Raw genomic sequence first — 19426 nt, forward strand, 5'->3', positions numbered from 1 at the left:
AAATTGAAATTATAGTTATCTTGCTCCAATTATTATAAAAATTTTATGGTAGCCTATTTAATGTGATGCTTGATTTGTGGTAAAAGTTTTAGCACCATTCCTGCATATCTCACTGATTTACTAGTTTACCTAAATTTATGCTTGCTAAATAGTTTACAATCAATTTAAGTATGTAAAAATATAAAAAAGATGTTTCCACTACCTTTGAATGATGTGTGGTTATGTCATATGAACACTTCATAAGTCTATGTGTTCATAATATACATACATTTAACTGATATATCATATTTTATAGGAATCATAATCTAAATAAAAAAATAAAGCTAGCAACAAACTTCTCATATTTTAATATAATACTAAAGTATATTAAGAGATAATACTATATTAAGATAAGATTTGCCTAATTTCTATTTTTATTATTAAATAATATGTCTCCAAAATATATATTATTGTAAATATTAACTATCTAATACCATAGATGTCATGGTTATCAATAAAATAAATTATAGAATTTAAATTTTATAAAAAAAATAAATATAAATAGATATGTAACATTATGTCATCACTTTCTATGGCCATTTAATGTTTTTCTCTCATTATTACAATCACATGGGCATATTAGCTAGTGATTAAAAAAAGACACACGAAAAAGAAAACACCTCATGGGCCAAGCAAGGCCCTACACCCATGACCCATCCAGGCCGAACCGGCCTGAACGCGAGCCCGTGCATCTCCGTCACCCCCGAGGGACAAACGGCAACCGCGGCCGCGCCGGGGCTTCCGCACTCCACTCCCCTTCCTCCTCCTCCCATATAACCCAGCCGCCCGGGATAGGGCTACCCGTCTCGCCGCCGATTCGCTGTAGCTTTCGCCTGTGCTGCCCGTGCGATTTCTGCGCCGCGCCTTGTACTACCCCAAGTCAGTAGCCTCCTCCAGGCGGCGGCGTTTTCGTGCCGAGTTAGGGTTAGGGTTTCTGTGGTTGCGGAGATGGAGGAGGTGACGGAGGGAGTGAACAATCTGGCGATTACGGAGCCGCACAAGAAGAACAGGATCCAGGTCTCCAACACCAAGAAGCCGCTATTCTTTTACGTCAACCTCGCCAAGGTGAGGTTTTTCCCCTTTCTCGTTTTTTTTTCTTTTTTTTTTCTCTTCGATTGTTTGGGCGGGTTATTGCGAGTTATTGAACCAGCAGCGCGGATGCGGTTTCGCATCCTCTTTTTTCATCATTTTTTTTATAAGTTTCCAAGAATTAGTGCACGGATCCAGGATGGGCTTTGGTTACTAAACCCTAGGGAAAAAAACTATCTGATTTCATCCCTTTTCTCTTTAAAGAATATGTGCTATTTAGTTTTCTCATGTTTTTTTTTTGTTTGGTGATAACCCGAGACTAATTTTTTTGCGATGATTGCAGAGGTACATGCAGCAGCACGAGGAGGTGGAGCTCTCGGCCCTTGGCATGGGTAAAAACTCTTTTGCCCTTCACGATGCTTTTTTTACTATAGTATTCTACACGTTCTACTGTTGTGGTGTTGTAGTGAACCTTCTATGTACCTGTATCTCAAAAGTCACAAACGTTTGTATGTCATTTTGACTACAACTGTCCCTGGTTGGCTGGTTACTCATATTTTGAGTTTTGATGACTGAAGTCTTAGCGATGTTTCGCCAGTGTCTTGTTTGGTGACTCAGCTGTTGGCATTCGTGTGAAGTGTCCTACCTCAAGGATATGGTGATCCTTGTGAAAGTTCACTCTGAAAGGTCAACAGACGTTAATTCTGTTTTGCGATCTTTAAATATTGGCCATAGGATTTGCGGATCTGTGATGACGTATTATTGTAGTTGTTCAAGTACCCAAGGTTAACTTTTAGCGTGATTTATCTTGGTGTCCTTTTTTATTACTTTTCTGTTATGTTATGTTCCTTTTCTGGTACCTCTTTTAGGATATTTCTTTGGTCAAATTTACATAATTACAAACATGATAACATAGTCCATGACTCTGCTTTTCACTTTGTATTCTTAATTATAGTTTGCAATTGTCCTCTTTGCTTTGTGGTAATATCTGTTGTGCCTGCCCATACTGTACTTTCTTAATTACTACAATGTTGGTATGCTGATGAACTTTCTTACCATTTCAGCCATTGCCACTGTGGTTACTGTTGCTGAAATTCTGAAAAATAATGGGCTCGCTGTTGAAAAGAGTAAGGATTTGTAGCCTATATACTTCTGTCACTGTGATTCGTCTTTTCATCTTCATCTAATGAGAATTGTTTTGCAGAGATCATGACATCCACAGTTGATGTCAAGGATGATACAAGGGCCCGCCCTATTCAGAAAGCCAAGGTGAACATCTTCCGTTCTAAGAAATGAAGTAACATTGTTCCAGAGTTACTAGCGAATTGTTTTTTTTTTATGCTAATAATGGTACTGTGGCCAGATCGAAATAGTGCTGGGCAAGACGGATAAATTTGATGAGCTGATGGCGGCAGCTGATGCGGAGAGGGAAGCTGCTGAGGCAGAGGAACAGAGCTAAACGTCTATCTTAAATTTTGATGTTGTATTAGTACAATGCTGCTAGGTTGTGTGGTTTTAATCTCTTGGCTAACAAGAGACTGGTACTTCTGTGTTAGTAATCAAGAGCTGTGCTCATTTTATTTGTTTCCATGATAACTTTATGTTTATGATAAGATTCGTTTTCACACATGTTTTGTTGAGTTTCCTATTTGTGTATATTATGGGCCTGTCTCGGACTACTTTGCTCCAATCTTTTCAACTCCGACTGCACAAACTCCACTAGGGTCTTGTTTAGTTCAATTTTTTTGTATACATGTATGGAGCATTAAATTTAGAAAAAAAAAACTAATAATATAGTTTGTCTGAATCTTTTAAGTCTAATTAATTTATGATTGATACTAATTACTAAATAAAATAAAAATGACTGTTTGGTAGGACAAACTCTGCAGTAGGGGAAAAATTAAAGGACGTTCGGTTGGGCTTGACTACTCAAAAAAGTGGTAAGATTTTTTATTTTTTTGGCTCCGGTTGGAAAACGTTAGGTTCTGGTTGTTCAATAAAAAATTGGATAAACTTTTTTTATTCTTTGTATTTTATCCTCTCTTATATCTCCTTTCTTTTCTTATCTCTTTCTTCAAAAATGCTAATAAGAGAACGTGTAGGTGGGGATAACACCGGCGCACTGTCCGCAGCCCCACACAAACTTGTCCTCTCTCTCTCGACTATGGGTTTCCCACCGCCTCCCCTCTGCGTGGCCATTGTGGATATCGTGGCGGTGGCAGAGCCAAGTAGGCCTCTCTCTCGTGCGCGGATCGGGCTAGGGTTCTGGCAAGCACTCCCTTCTTCTCCAACTTAGGTGGAGTATAGAATGCGCCGGGGGAGCTCGTCGGAGCTGGAGAAGATGGCGGCGGATGAGCTCACCGGAACTAGAGAAGGTGGCGGCGGTGGGGGGAGGGGAAGAGTGTGGCAGCCAAGGGTGTTAGGGCCACGGTGGCAGAGGTGAGGACGCCGAAGTCAGGAAACCCTAGATCTAGTCTTTTTTTTTTCCTTTTTTGGCAACTAAAATAACTTATTTCCTAAAGTACAGTGTGTAGGCGGAAAGTGCATTTTTTGCACACGCATGGTGTAGTTTTATCCTTCTTTCTTAGAGTAACTCTGACAGTAACCTTCAAAATAGGCTTCTATATTCTCCTCAAACACAGGGTTTCCATGTTCCCCTACTTTTTTATGACAATTTTTGTGTGCACTCTAGTAGTGTCCTTCGTAACAGGGCCTCTAGACCATTCTAGTAGAGAATAACATAAGGTCAGTCTTAATTGGTGTTTCATGAGAGTGTCATGCACATTAATAGAGTGCCACATAAGCAAAATTGCTGACTTGGCAGGGTTATTAAATGAAGGAGTTTCATCAGATGAAAGAGGAGTTTCATCCCCATAAAACTCCTATGGCTCGTTACCTAGTTTATTATAGTCTTGGTAACTGTGTCATGAAACTATGTATTGAGACTGGCCTAAAAAGCCTCCTTGCCATCCTCTTTCTTACCTTCTCCGCGCCGGTAGGAGCCTAGGAAGAGGCATCGGTGGAGGACCAGAGGAGGTCGCATGCAGACTGCAGAGAGGCCAAATCTAGGGGGTGTCCGGAAGGGGCGCTGGCGCCAAACCTTTCAGAGAACCACAAATATTTCTTGCGTTCAATTAGGTATTCATCAGCTGTTTGAGAAATCATTTTTTTATTTAGCTAGCATCGTGTCATCTATGTTGCCTTGTTTAGTTGAGGAGGTAAAAAGTTTTTGGGTATTGTAGCATTTTTGTTTTTATTTAACAATTATTGTCCAACAATGCACTAATTAGGCTCAAAAAATTCATCTCGCAAATTACAGAGAATTTATTATTTTTTATCAATATTTAATGTATTATGTATGTGCCGCAAGATTCGGTATGATAGGGAATCTTAGAAAGTTTTTGAGTTTTGGTCCTTAATGACTCTATACTTTCGGCGGAGATATTATTCTTATGTTCTGGCTAGTTAAATTCTGCAAGTTCCTCGTGGGCTCGTGGAGTTTCCAACCTCCTATAAGCCGTGGAAAAAAATTATGGAAAAATAACTTAGGTCTTGTTTGAATGTTGTTCACTTCAATCCATGTGTATTGGTGTGGATCGGGGTGGAATTTAGTTCAAGTTTCACTCCAATCCACCTCAACACATGTGGATTGATGTGAATCCGACTACATCCAAACAAGGCCTTACTGGTGATCTATTCTTCCGGCACCGGGCGTGGGCGACTCTGCTCCCGAGAGTTCGACATGGCCTACTTCAAGTTCTGCAAGGGGCTGCGTACCCAGTTCGCACCATCGGCGCGGCGGTTCGCCGGCGCCGACAAGCGCGTCGAGGCCGTGGCTAGGCTTCAAGGACTTCCTCACAGCACTTCATTTTGTATTTATATTTAAACAAAGAGTTACAAGAGGACTTACATTGTTTTTTAACTAAAACCATCTAGCCAAAAGCAAAAGGCTGATCTAAGTTCATCTTTAAAACGGAGGGATTGAAGTAACATTCCTGAACCAAGAGGTCTGATGGCATAGAAATGTCACTCAAAGCTTCTACATCCTAGATGTAAAATACTATTTTACACGAAACTGTTAGTACCCGTGTTTTACTATTGTTTAGTATTTCGTGGTCCTGGGTGTACGACTGGATGATATTGAACGTTGTTCAGTACTGCTCTGTATTTTTATTTCTCAGTTTTAACTTGCGGTGTAGAATAATGTCAACGTTCAGGTCATGAATTGGATTGCCTGTCCAGTTGCTTCTTTTTTATATAAATAATACGGCAAGAAATTTATCAGAGCTGAACTTTGATGCAAAAGATTTTTAGAATAATATACAGGATACAATATGTATTATAAGTGGCCATTTTCATTAAAACTTTTAATCCCTAGAGCTAGAGCTGAGTTACAAGCCACACAGGTGCACCTCTTTTATGGTGGAAACTCCTAAAGTTAGTGAACTAGTGATGTGGAGCAGGCTCAGAACTGGTGGCTGATATTGGAGGACATTTCTCTGCCACCTAAAACCGATGTGAAGAATCATTCAAAAACGTGAGGCTGAAAATTGGTGTTAACAATGAGGAAGAACAATCTAAAAGGGAACTATGTGTAGGAGAGAAAAGCTCGGTAAAGAAATTAAATGAGCATACTTCTAAAAAAAATGCTTTCGTCACTTATTTCAGGACTGAGCGAATAGGTTACAAAAATTAGAGTTTCAAAAATGTAGCGACAGCAAAAATTACGAGCACTACGACAGAACCAGACATGGCCACATGACAAAATTGCCCCCGCAACATGCACCATCGTGTAAGAATATTGTTTATGGATTTCAACACAAAACTGAGCCAAAACTTGATCTAACAGGCGTTCAAATATCTTAGATCTACATTTTCATCAGTTGATATGACTAGGGTATAGTACCCCCACCTCCCGGCCTTCCGCATCAGTCATACTCATACCCCTTCCTCAGGGGCATACATGCTTCAGCTTCACTCACTATCCTCGTTGTCTTCGACCAGGATCTTCTTACAGGCCTCGTAGCACATGAACGAGATGCCTGCTGCAGGCATCAGCTTGATGCAGCTCGGTCCGAGACCCTTGTACAGGCCACTGACCCCTTCCTTCTCCATTATGCAGTAGAGCGCATGGAACACATTCTTGTAGATCTGCCTCCCGCCTACTGCTCCTACCTGCATTTGCTTGCGGGCCACCTCGAGAGGGAAGGTGGCAGTGCTGGATATGGCACCAGCGGCTGAACCAATTAGGAGAGTTGGGATGTTGCCGATCTCCTCCTGCTTGAATGTCTTCCTATATAGCTTTTTAAGGGTGTCATAGGCATAGTAATTGGTTGCGGCATATGGCACCACTCCTATCAGGCTTGGTGTAAGACCACGGTAGAGCTCTGATGGACCTTCCTCCCGTAAAATCTTGACGAAAGCATGGAGGAAGTTGTTATAGACATCTTTCTGCAGAAACAAGGAGTGAGCTGAGGTGCACAAAGAAACATCAGTTATTCAAGCAGTTGAGTAAGAGCTCTTTGCACCTCTATCGTCAATCTGGTCTTAATCAACTCCAAAGGATACATGCACAGGGTTGAGCTGACTCCAGCAAGTGCTCCAGCAACAAGTGATGGAGGTAGGAAGGTCTTTGGGGACTCATCAGCCTTTGGGGTCAAGAATTTCTTGGCAGTATCAAAAGCAAACAGCTGCATTTGAACAAAGAGGTCAGCTATATAAAGGCATGTTATCACTTGTTGCAAAATTAAGGTCTCTGGATATCTTAGATTCATAAGCAGAAAAAAAAATGGTCATGGAATATCACAAGCAAAATCATAATAATAACTAACAAATACTACCATTTTGCGAGTCCATGTCCAAATAAATTTCTCATGCGGTGCAGGCCATGAAAAATATTCAACAAGCAGACTGCTAATTCATAAATTCATTTGGAGGCCTCCCACATGTTCAGAATATATATATAGTAGCATATTATACATATTTGACACCTACGGAGCACCAAACATGCCCATTCTGCACTTGAGCAGATAGCAAGCTCAAAATATCAGAATCAGAATAAATATATTCAAAATATAAGGTAAGTGATTGAAACTCAGTTGATAATTGGTAAACTAGCAAACTAGACAAAGCTGAATAACCACAAGCAACAAGGTCCATAGCTTGAAGCGGTAAAATGTTACCAAAATCAAGGATATCAATATAAAAGAAATAGCAATATTAAATTTTATCCTCCAACAGTTCCGTATAATAACTTGCTAAAAACTGAAGTAGGGCCCACGTCAATTTGTTTTTTTTTCGATTTCACCAGAATGATCTGTTCTGCGCACCGTCGCCAAAGGCTGCTGCGTTCCCCAGCAACACCGACCATTGCCAACCCCTAGCTGGCGTGGGGGCCCTTGCATGGTGCCTGCTACAGGACCAGCAGGTGTGTAGGAGTAATTCCCTACCTGTTGCTGTCCATTCCAGGGCCTGCCGCCGCCTACCGTCCGTGCAAGCAGGCAGCCTGCCACTGCCGACCAGCGACCAGAGCCTGGCAGCGCTAAGCAGCCAGTAGGGCGCACTTAGCTCGAGGTTTGGACACAGGCACACTCGTGAAGGCAGAAGCAGCAGCGAATGGAAGGCGACAACGGTCATCGGATGGAAACTAGATCGTGCTAAAAATAATAATATGCATGCCCGTGGAAACCGTTCAACAGAGAAAGAAGGATACGGAGTTCTCTCGACTGTGGAAAATTACGAGTTGAGGAAATTTGACAAGTTTTCATTTTTAAGGAGCTCTTTTACCAAATTGTTGGAGGGGTTTTTGTTTTTCTCTTTTTGCTAAAAAATAAAAATAGAAAGTTGTTTTACAGAACTCCTGGAGATTCTCTAAAACCATATATTCTTGTAGAGGATATAGACCATATCAAGAATATAAGCAACTAAAGGACCAAGAGCAACTAGATGAAGAAAAGCATGAAGCAGATACAAACTCATTTGAAGAATGTGTTTGCAAATCGCATCTACTATCCTGATAGCAGCCAGGAGGTTGTTTGACATCAGAGTGGCACTGTCTGGTATATTGGTAAATCTTATTTCAACATGGATTTGTCATTTGTTTGTACTGATAAGCGATCAGCAAAATGGAAGTAGCAGTACAGCAGTATCTAATATAATTCACCTTTTCCTAATCATGCACCTAGAATTAGCAACCCCAAGTGTAAAAATGCCATGATTCGTACAAGCATCAGTGACACTGATACAACGACTGACAACAGTGACATCACATGATAGAACTTTATGCAACAGGTCCTCCAAGAAATTGAAATGGTATATCAAATACAAAAAGGAAGTATATTACCTCGATTGCTTTGCTTGGCGCAACTCGGATAACATTGACAAGATTCCCACGGAAAAGCCCAGTCCACCCCTCAGTGTTCATGATTGACTGGAACACCTCTGTCATGGAGTCACCGTTGCTCCCAACCATCAGATGAGTCCTGATTGTCTCCAGTGGTGCCACACAAGTCCTGGAAACAGCACCCGCAAAAGCTCCACTAACCAGCCTCCTCAAATGTGGGTTCCCAATCTTAATTTTCAGCTTCAGCCCACGTTTCTTGGCCGCCTTCTTTGCCTTAGCATCCACCACCTCCTCCTCCACTGGCTCAGCCTTAGTGGTAATAACCTTATACCCAACCGCCTCGGACACGTACTTCATACAATGATCAGCAAACGGAATCTTAATATCCTTGTCACCCGGACCGGGCGCCACTGCTGGCGCACCTGTCGACACTTTAAGACCCACGCTAGCAAACAGACCGCCATGAGCAGGCCCAGAGCCCTGCAGGCTCAGAGAGAAGCCCTTGTCTTCATGCGAATCCCAAGGGAACCGGAGCTCCGGGAGCTGAATAGACCAGACCTGCTTCTTCTCCACAGATAATGCGCTGTTCTTGCTCCTCGCAGTCATCGCCACCATCGTCGCCGCCATTTTCTTAGAAAATAGCTTTGGTTCAACCTGCAGGACACACAGCGGGGGGATCAGGCTTTCTGCAGCGCTGCACTGACGGCCACAACAAGGGGTATATTCTCAGCCACCAATTACAAAAGTTTACCACCATCGGTTCAAAATAAGAAGAGCTCGCCACTAAGAATGAAGAATACCACCTACCCTCTCCACTAGGAAATCGCAGACAAAGATGGCCCAAGAGTGATGGACCAATCGGACATCACCACTTAATACAACAAGCACGGGAGGGGGCAGATGCAGTGAACCTGGGCCTCCCCGCTCCGCCGACCTCAGCCCGGACCAAACGGACCCATCCTAAGCAAGATCACCAAACCCTTTTGCCCCACCCGACAAAACCACCCTACGGCACCGGCACCGGCGCGCCGGCGCGTCGAGAGGAGACGGAGCGAAGATACCTCGGGGCTGAAGCCGCTTATAAGAATCCCGAATTGGACGCCGCTCCTCCCCGTGGCGGCGGCGGAGAGGAAGCAGGCTGGTGGCGAGCCGGAGGAGGGCGGCCGGCGGCGGCTTGTTCCTCCCCCCCGCCTTGCGCTGCGCTCCGAACTCGACAGAACAGGAGGAGGGGGGGGTGCTGTGCTGTGCTGTGCTGCCGCGCTTTTGTGAGGGGGGAGGGAGGCGGAGGGGAAAACCCAATCCGCTACCTTTTTGGGGGGGTTGGTTCGCACGGGACCAGGGGGTTAATGGCGGACCAACCTGAGGGCAGTTTAGGGTATTCACAGCGGATTTTTTTAGGGTGCGTGGATGAGCGTCACGGCCAAACCGGCTGGATTCGCGTCTACTGGTCCACCCTGCTCTGGTTGGGTTGGACCGTTGGACGCTGGTTCGAGACCGCGCGTGCAGCTGTGGGCCGTCGGTACATGGGCCTCTAGTTTCAAAACTTGGATTCAGGGTAAGAAGGCCCGTTCGGTGAAGGACGACTGTTTTGCTGGAATTTTAGGAAAAAGTCCATTCTTGCTTAATTTATTTAAACTAATAATCGTTGGTAAAAGCACGGGTATGGAAAAGGGATTATATGGCGTGCTGGGCTGGATGAAAGAAGCAGCTACTGCTACACCTACAATGAGTCAATGAGAATAGCGGGACTCCCACTGACTAACAGAGCACTGCCACTTGCTAGTTGAGCTATGCAGACAAAGTAAAATTATGTTTGGGACGATGATCCCTCTAGTTTTATTTTTGACTGTATTGTAAACGATATTTCTATCTTGAGTGAATAAAGGTTGTCGTATTCTCAAAAAACTATAAAATGAAGACATCACCTTCTAAACTTTCAAAACCATTCAAGTTACCTCTCCACCCAGCAGTGGAGTGGTTTTGAAGGCAGCTTTATCTTATTTTAGTCAAAAAAGGGTAAATACTTTGTAAGCTTAAAAAAACAGAAAAAAGCCTTTGAGATTTTAAAATTCCTAGAAAAATTGTATAGACACATTGGAATACGAAAAATCCAAATAGAATTTTTTAGAATTCATGAAAGATATCTGTAGATGATTTAAAAATAGATTTAGCTCTAGGAGAATGAAAAATCCATAAAAATCTAGAAAATTCTCAAAATAGTCTACTTGATATGTAAACAAGTTTGGAAAAAATCACAAAAGGCATAATACATAACCATCACGAATGCATAGCATGAACACATTGAACATTAATGTATATTGCATTCATATTGGTTGCATCTCATATTTTGTACATATATAGTTTTGAAAACGTGTTTATACATGTTTTGAAAAAAATTCTAGAATTTCTGAGCTAAACCTTTTTTAGTTCCTAAATATGTTTTCATGTCTCTAAATATTATATTTGGGTGTATGTACGTCAAACTTTCTCTAAAATTAGTTTCTAGTTTTTAATAATCTAAGAGGAATTTTCGTGGTTTAAAAACCCTTATTAAATTTTGAAACTAGTTTTTTGTATTTTAAAAAGACCAAAATTGTTTTCTCAAAACCACTCCATACTAAAACAGGGAGTTAATTTGAATGATTTCGAGAGCTTGTAGAGGTATAAGATGTCTGGTTTTGAAGTTGAAGAAGCAAAAGCTGACTAGGTGATAACTAAGAGGAGGCAAATAAAAAATACTTTCTCTAAAATTTCACGAGACCTAAAAGGTTTTCTTCCTTTTAGGTTAAATTTATAGGTACTATTTTTCAGCTATGGAACAGTATATAATAAATCAGCATAGGTATCAACGACCATTTTTTTCATCTAGCCGTGTGTTGAATTGTCAAAGGCCTTGTTTACTTCCTCCTTACAATCCAAAATTTTTCAAGATTTTTCGTCACATTAAATTTTTAGACACATACATAGAGTATTAAATATAGACGAAATTAAAAACTAATTGCACAGTTTTTCTGTAATTTGAGAGACAATTTTTTTAAGTCTAATCAGTCTATAATTAAATAATATTTATCAAATATAAAATATGTACTGAAAAATTTCGCTGACGAACTCAACACGGCCAAAGTCTACTTGTCTCGTCAGTATGGTAGTTGAAGACTACGGCCCTGTTTAGTTCCCCATCCAAAATTTTTTCATCCATCCCATCGAATCTTTGGACACATGTATGAAATATTAAATGTACATAAAAAAATAAACTAATTACACAGTTTGGTTGAAAATCGCGAGACGAATCTTTTAAGCCTAGTTACTCCATGATTAGCCTTAAGTGCTACAGTAACCTACATGTGCTAATGACAGATTAATTATACTTAATAGATTTGTCTTGCAGTTTCCTGACGTATGTAATTTGTTTTTTTATTAGTTTCTAAAAACCCCTCCCGACATCCTTCCGACACATCCGATGTGACACCCAAAAAATTTTCATCTACAATCTAAACAGGGCCTACAGGTGCCATGTGTTTCTGACTTGCCATGGAACGGAGGCACGTTTTTTTCTTACACCGAGAACGACACACAACACGGAGACGAAGGACGAAGTCAAGTACCGTCTGTGTGGGTGTGCCCCACTGTGACTGAACGGCCGTACGTGTATACCGGACACCATGCGGAGCCAGACACTTTCATGAGCCCGGGTAATTTTTATTAAGCAAAATATTTAGTTAGAAAATTATAAAGTTCTACTTTGATATAAAGAAATTTTCTTTTTGAACGTCTGCGATGAGCCCGGCCAGCCGCCCGGGGTGGCCGGGCGGTGGCTCCGCCAGTGCCGGACACACACAGCAGCAGCCAGGAGTGGCAGCATGAGAAAAGTTTCTGACTATTGTAGTATTTTTATGTATGTGTTAATTATAGACTAATTAAGCTTAAAAAATTATCTCATAAATTATAGATAAATTATACAATTAGTTATTTATTTTATCTATATTTAATGTTTTATATATGTATTGCAAGATTTAGGGGGTGTTTGGGACTGCTCCACAAACTCTGCTCTATAAACTCACCATAGAGCAACTCCAAAAAAACTGGAGTTTGTGGAGTACCTCTTTATGTGCTCTCACAACTTCACTCTTTTTCCTCGAACTGCGTGCATGGAGCTGAAACCGTTTGGCTAAAAAACGTAGAGCAAAGCTGAAAAACGTAGAGCGGAGCAGTCCCAAACACCCCTATGTGATGAGAAATCTTAAAACTTTTTTAGATTTTAGGGTAAACTAAACAAGGCCTGAGTTGTGGTCGTGAGAGAAACTTCAACTTATCAATCAAATCAAATCTGTCACTATAACAGGATTTTTTTATAATAAATTAATAAACAATAATTAGATCTGTTAGTAATTTAATAATGTTTTTTTATAATAATTTAACGAATATCTTTGGGTTATACTTTTGCCAAACATACAAGATGAAAAAGCACTGCAATCACCTCCCGCAGGACCCGCACCGCACTGCACAGTAGGCAGGCAGAGAAGACGGCCGGTCGCGGCCGCCGGCGGTGCACGCCGATTTCGGGCAGGACGATCGGAGCGACGAGACAACCATGGCCGGCCGACACGCAGTTATGCACGCACATGCGGGGGATTGTACGAAGAATACATGGAGTACATACTATATGACCATGATGGATGCGAGAGGCCATAGGAAGAATACATGGAGTACATACGCAGTCATCGCTTAGGCAAAGGCCATAGGAAATAATATAGCTGAAGAAATGCACCGACAGAAGAGACGGGAGGACGGTCGAATTCGATCGATGGCAACGAGAACCAAACAACGGCAGCTCCGCAGCTGAGGCGGCCTTTAGATAATTTTGATATGACAGCATTTTCATTTTTATTTAACAAACATTGTCTAATTATAGAGTAATTAAAGTAAAAATATTTGTCTCGTAATTTATAACTAAACTGTGCAATTAGTTTTAGTTTTCATATATATTTAATATTCTATACATATATCACAAGATTCGATGTAATAAAGAATCTTAAAAAGTTTTTTGTTTTTTTTAACTAAACAAGACCTAAATCACCTAGACCTTGTTTAGTTCCAAAAAATTTTTGGATTTCGACAATATAGCATTTTCGTTTTTATTTGACAAATATTATCCAATCATAAACTAACTAGGCTCAAAAGATTTATCTCGTGATTTACAGGCAAACTGTGTAATTAGTTTTTATTTCTGTCTATATCTAATGCTTTATGTATATGTTCTAAGATTTGATGTGACGGAGAATCTTGAAAAGTTTTTTGTTTTCAGGGTGAACTGGCCCTGTTTAGTTACCCATTCAAAAAAAATTTCATCCATCACATCGAATCTTTGTACATATGCTTGAAATATTAAATGTAGATAAAAAAATAAACTAATTACACAATTTGGTTGAAAATCGCGACACGAATCTTTTAAGCTTAGTTAATCTATGATTAGCTTTAAGTGCTACAGTAACCCACATGTGCTAATGATAGATTAATTATGCTTACTAGATTTATCTTGCAGTTTCCAGACGAGCTATGTAATTTGTTTTTTTATTAGGCCTTGTTTAGCTGCGAAATCTTTTTGGATTTCGCTACTGTAGCACTTTCGTTTATTTGTGGCAAATATTGTCCAATCATAGACTAACTAGGGTAAAAAAATTCGTCTCACGATTTACAGGCAAACTATGTAATTAGTTTTTGTTTTCGTCTATATTTAGTGCTTCATGCATGTACCGCAAGATTCGATGTGACGGAGAATTTTGAAAACTTTTTGGATTTCGATAGAAACTAAACAAGGCCTTAATTTTAAAAATCTTTTCTGACATTCTTCCAACACATCTGATGTGACCCTAAAAATTTTTTATTTCCAATCTAACCAAGGCACTAGGCCCGCTCACCCGTACAGGTACAGGCGCAGGTCTGGTCCTTGCCGTGCATTACACGAGTTTACCACCACGAAAAGGAAAGGTCAAACTAAGGCCTCTTTAGATCTTGAATTTTTTTTAGATTTTATTATTGTAGCATTTTCGTTTATATATAATAATTATTATTTAATCATAGATTATGTAAATTTAAAAGATTTGTCTTGTAAATTATAGATAAATTATATAATTAATTATTTTTATTATATTTTACCTGTAACAAATCAGACGTTGGATCTAAATCATGTGACCTCAATGGGTGGTTGCATAGGTTGCACACGAAGTTAGGTTGTATATAATATGTTGCCCTATATTTAATGCTCTGTGCAAATAGCGCAAGATTCAATGTAAGGTTTTACAAATTTTTTTGGAAAAACCGTATTTGCTGCTGCATGGAGGAGACGACGGTGAGCAGAGGCCGAGCAGCGGAGCAGGCGAGCACGCTTTTAGACAGTGTTCTCTCTCTGTTGTGCTTGGACCAACCGATTAGGTTCGGTTTCAAAGTCACAGTAGCATCCTGAATTTGACGTCAAACCGTGTAGTAGAGCTAGATAGTCTGTAGTGTAACCTGGCTGGGACCTGGGATCTGGAATTCTGGAGGCGTTGGCGACAGCGATACATACGATATACTAGCACTAGTAGTACCGTGGCGTCACCTAGTTTTCAAATTTGAATTCGCTGTACGTATATACAAGCTCAATCATGGAGTCGCCGCACCGTACAGAACAGAACAGACTCGTGGTAGGAGCACGTAGTACGTACCAGGACCATGATGAGTCAGTCGCCGGCCGCCGGCCGCCGCCGTGTCCGTGGGGTCAGCACGTCTCTATCTAGTTCTACCCTGCGACAAACCGGACAACGGAACGGGAGCACGCAGTCGCGGCCAAACAGTACGAGTACTTGACGCGAAACACTTCCGACAAAGCAAGGAAAAGAAAATACTACTGGGCACACGTGGAAACAGAAGAGTAGAGAATGGCCTTGTTTAGTTCAAAAAAATTTTTTTGCAAAAAATTCCAAAGTTCTCGTCACATTAATTTTTACGACATATGCATGGAATACTAAATATAGATAAAAATAATAACTAATTACATAGTTTATTTATAATTTATGAAACAAATATTTTAAGCCTAGTTAGTTCATAATTAAATAATACTAGCAAAAATACCCGTGCGTTGCAACGGGAGAAAAAAGCTATCAAATCTATATCTATATCTCTATTACCTAATTATATATATTTATACCTAATAATAAAGAGGTAAAATTTTAGGTTCTTTTTTTGTCCATTTTTTTTTGTCTATCTTCCTCTAACTACCGAACAATGAAAAGTTTCTTTTATCTAAACTTATATATAACCCGTGCTCATACGAGTTAGAATAACTTACGTCTAAACCAATATGTGGAGTAGAAGTCCTAATATAAATAGATTCCTCACATCCTAAGTATTCTAAATAGAATTCTTAATAGTCAAATAGAAAAAGGATAAGAATTATGTTCTTTATTTTGCTCCACTGCTTTATTTATGGGGTGTTTAGTTTCCCTTTTTTCAAAAAAATTGGGTTTTGGTCCATCATTTTGCAAAATAGACTAAACACCATGCAATTTTTTTTGGCAAAAAGGTGGTTATTCTCCATTTTGTATTTTGACTTTAAGAGACAAAAAACCTCAAAAAGAGCCTCAAGAGGCTCTCATGAGGACAATAAATTCTGCATTTTGAATGGAACTAACCATGACCCTGATTTTGGCATTTTGTATTTCATCACTCCAAAGTAATTGGTATTTTGTATTTTGGATTCTATGGGGGAACTAAGCACCCCCTTACTTAGATGTCAATCGGAGGAAAAAAATCAAAGTCCTAATCTATAGTTCCTTCTTCTCTAATAATAAAAAGGAAATTTTTCTGGTCATTTTGGATTTTAGTCAAGCCTAACTATTCGCTTGGTTCGGTCTAAAATTGGTTTAAACTTGTGTTAGGCTTCGGAGTTAGATTCAGCCCGTAACTTTTCTTTTTTCCCCTAACCCAATTGGACCAGGCATCGTTTAATTAATCTGACCAGTGGACATATAAAGATATGATGGACTAAATTTTTTACAATTATATATTAGGAAAAGATATAGAAGTATAGACATAGATTAATCTTATAAAATACTAATTCACAAAAAAGAAACAATCCTAAAATATATCGATTCAATCACATTAATGGATATAGGGTTAGCTTAAGCCCTAAGTTTGTGCCATGTCCGTCGGAGGCTCGGAGCTATGCACGGACCAAGCCAGTACATGGAAGCCGGCGTGTGATGGACTAAATTTTTTACAATTATATATTAGGAAAAGATATAGAAGTATAGACATAGATTAATCTTATAAAATACTAATTCACAAAAAAGAAACAATCCTAAAATATATCGATTCAATCACATTAATGGATATAGGGTTAGCTTAAGCCCTAAGTTTGTGCCATGTCCGTCGGAGGCTCGGAGCTATGCACGGACCAAGCCAGTACATGGAAGCCGGCGTGTGCGGCTTGCGTGCATGGACCGGACGGTCGATCGAGACTTTGGGAGGATCGCTGCTGTCGGCTGCGGATGTAACTTGTGTTATAACCTAATCTAATCGCGGACAGAGGTTTCCGGACAACCGAAGCCGGACAGGGCAGGCAGAAAAAATATTGGCAGCCTGAAATTTTCTCTCTTTATAAATAGATATAGATTTATCAAATACAAACAAAAGTGCTATAATATCTATTTTGTAATTTTTTAGAACTAAACAAGACCAATGCCCCATGTCGTGGCATGTGGAGAGGGACCCGACGAATATCATTAAATAGATAATTAAATATAATAAATTTATTTAGAAATATAAATATTATATATATATATAAATTTAATTAAAATGAAGAAATTTTGACCTGTACGAGGAAGTACGCGGCTAAGCCTATGGCATCAGCCTTTGCGTAGCGGCGGGTGGTCCACGCCTCGCTCCCGGATGCGCTGCGGGCTGCGCGCCCGGTAGCGTTTGCTACTGTTTGTGTACTGGATGCTGTGATCGCGGTGGCGTGGGATGCTTCTCTAGGCCAGCGAGAGAGTCCTTGTTTCACTCTCAAAACCAAAAAGTTTTTTAGATTCCCTATCACATCGAATTTTGTAACACTTACATGAAGTATTAAATATAGACGAAAACAAAAACTAATTACACAGTTTAAGTGTAAATCACGAGACGAATCTTTTAATCTTATTTAGTCTATAATTAAATAATATTTGTCACAAACAAACGAAAATGTTACAGTGTCGAAATCCAAAAATTTTTCGGAACTAAACAAGGCCTAAGAAAAAGTGTTACTGTACCCAGTTGTGTCCCGCCACCGCACATGCACGATGAGAAGAAAAGAAGAACCTGAGAAAAGATTAAAAAGGAATCGAATGATGCTCGTAGCTAGTACTTACACAACCTGAGAAAAGGTTAAAAAGAAAAAGTGCTAGCCAGTTGCTGTGGGACATTTAAAAAAAAATTGTTGTGTATATGATGTAAACCTATGAGTTCGTTCGCTTGCTGCTGAATCTATCAGTCATTCGGTAGTGTTTTTCTCTCGCAGCAAATCGACGAATAATACTTTCAGTTATGGTTTTTAGACAAGCGAACAAGCTTTACATCCATTTTATCAAAATTGGATAAGACAATGAAACGACTCAATCAAAAGCTAATAGAATTAGATGGAATTATAAGATGGTAAGATAGCAAAACAAATAGCTATACATAGATACCTCCTATATTTTTAGAGAACTGCTCCGGTACTCCTCTTTCTATAAATTGCACAGTTACGGTTGCATTTGGCCTGGGCACGGGTTAGGTTTATAGAGATCAAACGAAGCCCAGGTGGAAAAAGGTTTATAGGCAAACTTGCAAACTCTTGATTTGGACCCGAGGATACTAATCTGATGGCTGTAGAGAGAGATGGGATACTTTTACGAAATAACGCCCACCAGCCCTTGTCACTTTTGCAAAATCACCCCTGTGCGCCCCACCCCACCAGATAGGTTCAGGCGAGATCCCCAATCAATTGGGTCAGGCGCCGACCTGCTGCTGCTCCAAGCTGTTGCTGCTCTCCTCCGCCGGCCTGCTGCTGCTCTCCTCCGCCGTGTTGCTCGTCTTCCTTGTGCTCCCATCGCTATCCCCCTCCTACTCCGCCGCGCTGATACTGGATGTAGACGACCCTCGCCGCGACGGCCAGAGACAGCACCTGCCGACGTCCTCGTCGAACTGCTCAGTCGCAAGGACAGCCCCAGCGTTGGTGGTGCGGGCCACGGCTGCCTCCACCTTGCCCGCCAAGGCTCCACCTCGCCAGCCACGACAGCGTCTCGGAGTCTCCGTCGTCGAGTCAGGCTCAGAGTTGTTTTTTCATACAGAGCTGCGTTGCCTGATTCAGATGCAGATGGTTTGCAGTGCTATGCAGGGCTCGAGTTGGTGATCTGTGTTGCCTGAAAGTGCAGGAGAAACGAACCTTCATCGGGGCAGTGCGCGTTGCGTGGGCAGCATTGGGACGGCGTTCGTGGCCAACATCGGAGCCGAATTCATGGGCAGCATCAGGGTGGCGTTCATGGCCAATATTGGAGTGGCGTTCGTGGGTACGATTCCAGCAGACGAGTCTGGCGGCCGGTGACGAGGACCGGACAGCCGACCAGCGATTGAGTCCGGCGGCCAGGGATCCTTTATGTTCACGGCGGCGGCCGACGGCCGGGGTTCCTTCGTCTTCATGGTGGAAGCCGGCGGCTGGACGTCCATCTTCACGGCACGCGCGACAGTGGTGGAAGAGAAAACGGCGGCGGCGGATGACTTCGACTCGACGCGCGGCTGATTAGGGGAGGTCAGATTTGGGGAGGGGGTCATTTGAAAAAAAAAACAAATTACTAAGAGCATCTCCAACGGTTTTGCAATTTTCGTTTTGCAAAATAAGAAGTTTGCCAAGTCTTAAATTAATATGCTAAGTCACAAAATTGAGTGTCTCCAATGGTTTTGGCAAAATTGAGTTGGCAAAACCAAATGGTGGACCCGGTCGTTATTTTTTCATGCGTCTTT

At 41.0% G+C, this 19426-nt stretch overlaps 2 protein-coding genes across 2 annotated transcripts; one reads left to right on the plus strand and one right to left on the minus strand.

Moving 5' to 3' along the window:
• On the plus strand, positions 696-2714 carry LOC8065063 (uncharacterized protein At2g34160). The gene is made up of 5 exons (XM_002437201.2): positions 696-1104; positions 1412-1460; positions 2133-2195; positions 2273-2337; positions 2432-2714. The coding sequence occupies exons 1-5, from the start codon at positions 988-990 to the stop codon at positions 2525-2527; spliced, it is 390 nt and encodes a 129-aa protein (XP_002437246.1). The 5' UTR covers positions 696-987; the 3' UTR covers positions 2528-2714.
• Positions 5704-9708, minus strand: LOC8082257 (adenine nucleotide transporter BT1, chloroplastic/mitochondrial). Its single transcript, XM_002438594.2, has 4 exons — positions 9472-9708; positions 8411-9064; positions 6597-6758; positions 5704-6519 (listed from the first exon to the last, which is right to left on the minus strand). Exons 2-4 carry the CDS (start codon positions 9035-9037, stop codon positions 6043-6045), a joined length of 1266 nt encoding a protein of 421 aa, XP_002438639.1. The 5' UTR covers positions 9038-9064; positions 9472-9708; the 3' UTR covers positions 5704-6042.

The sequence above is a fragment of the Sorghum bicolor genome, chromosome 10 (assembly GCF_000003195.3).
Source record: "Sorghum bicolor cultivar BTx623 chromosome 10, Sorghum_bicolor_NCBIv3, whole genome shotgun sequence".
Lineage (NCBI taxonomy): Eukaryota > Viridiplantae > Streptophyta > Magnoliopsida > Poales > Poaceae > Sorghum > Sorghum bicolor.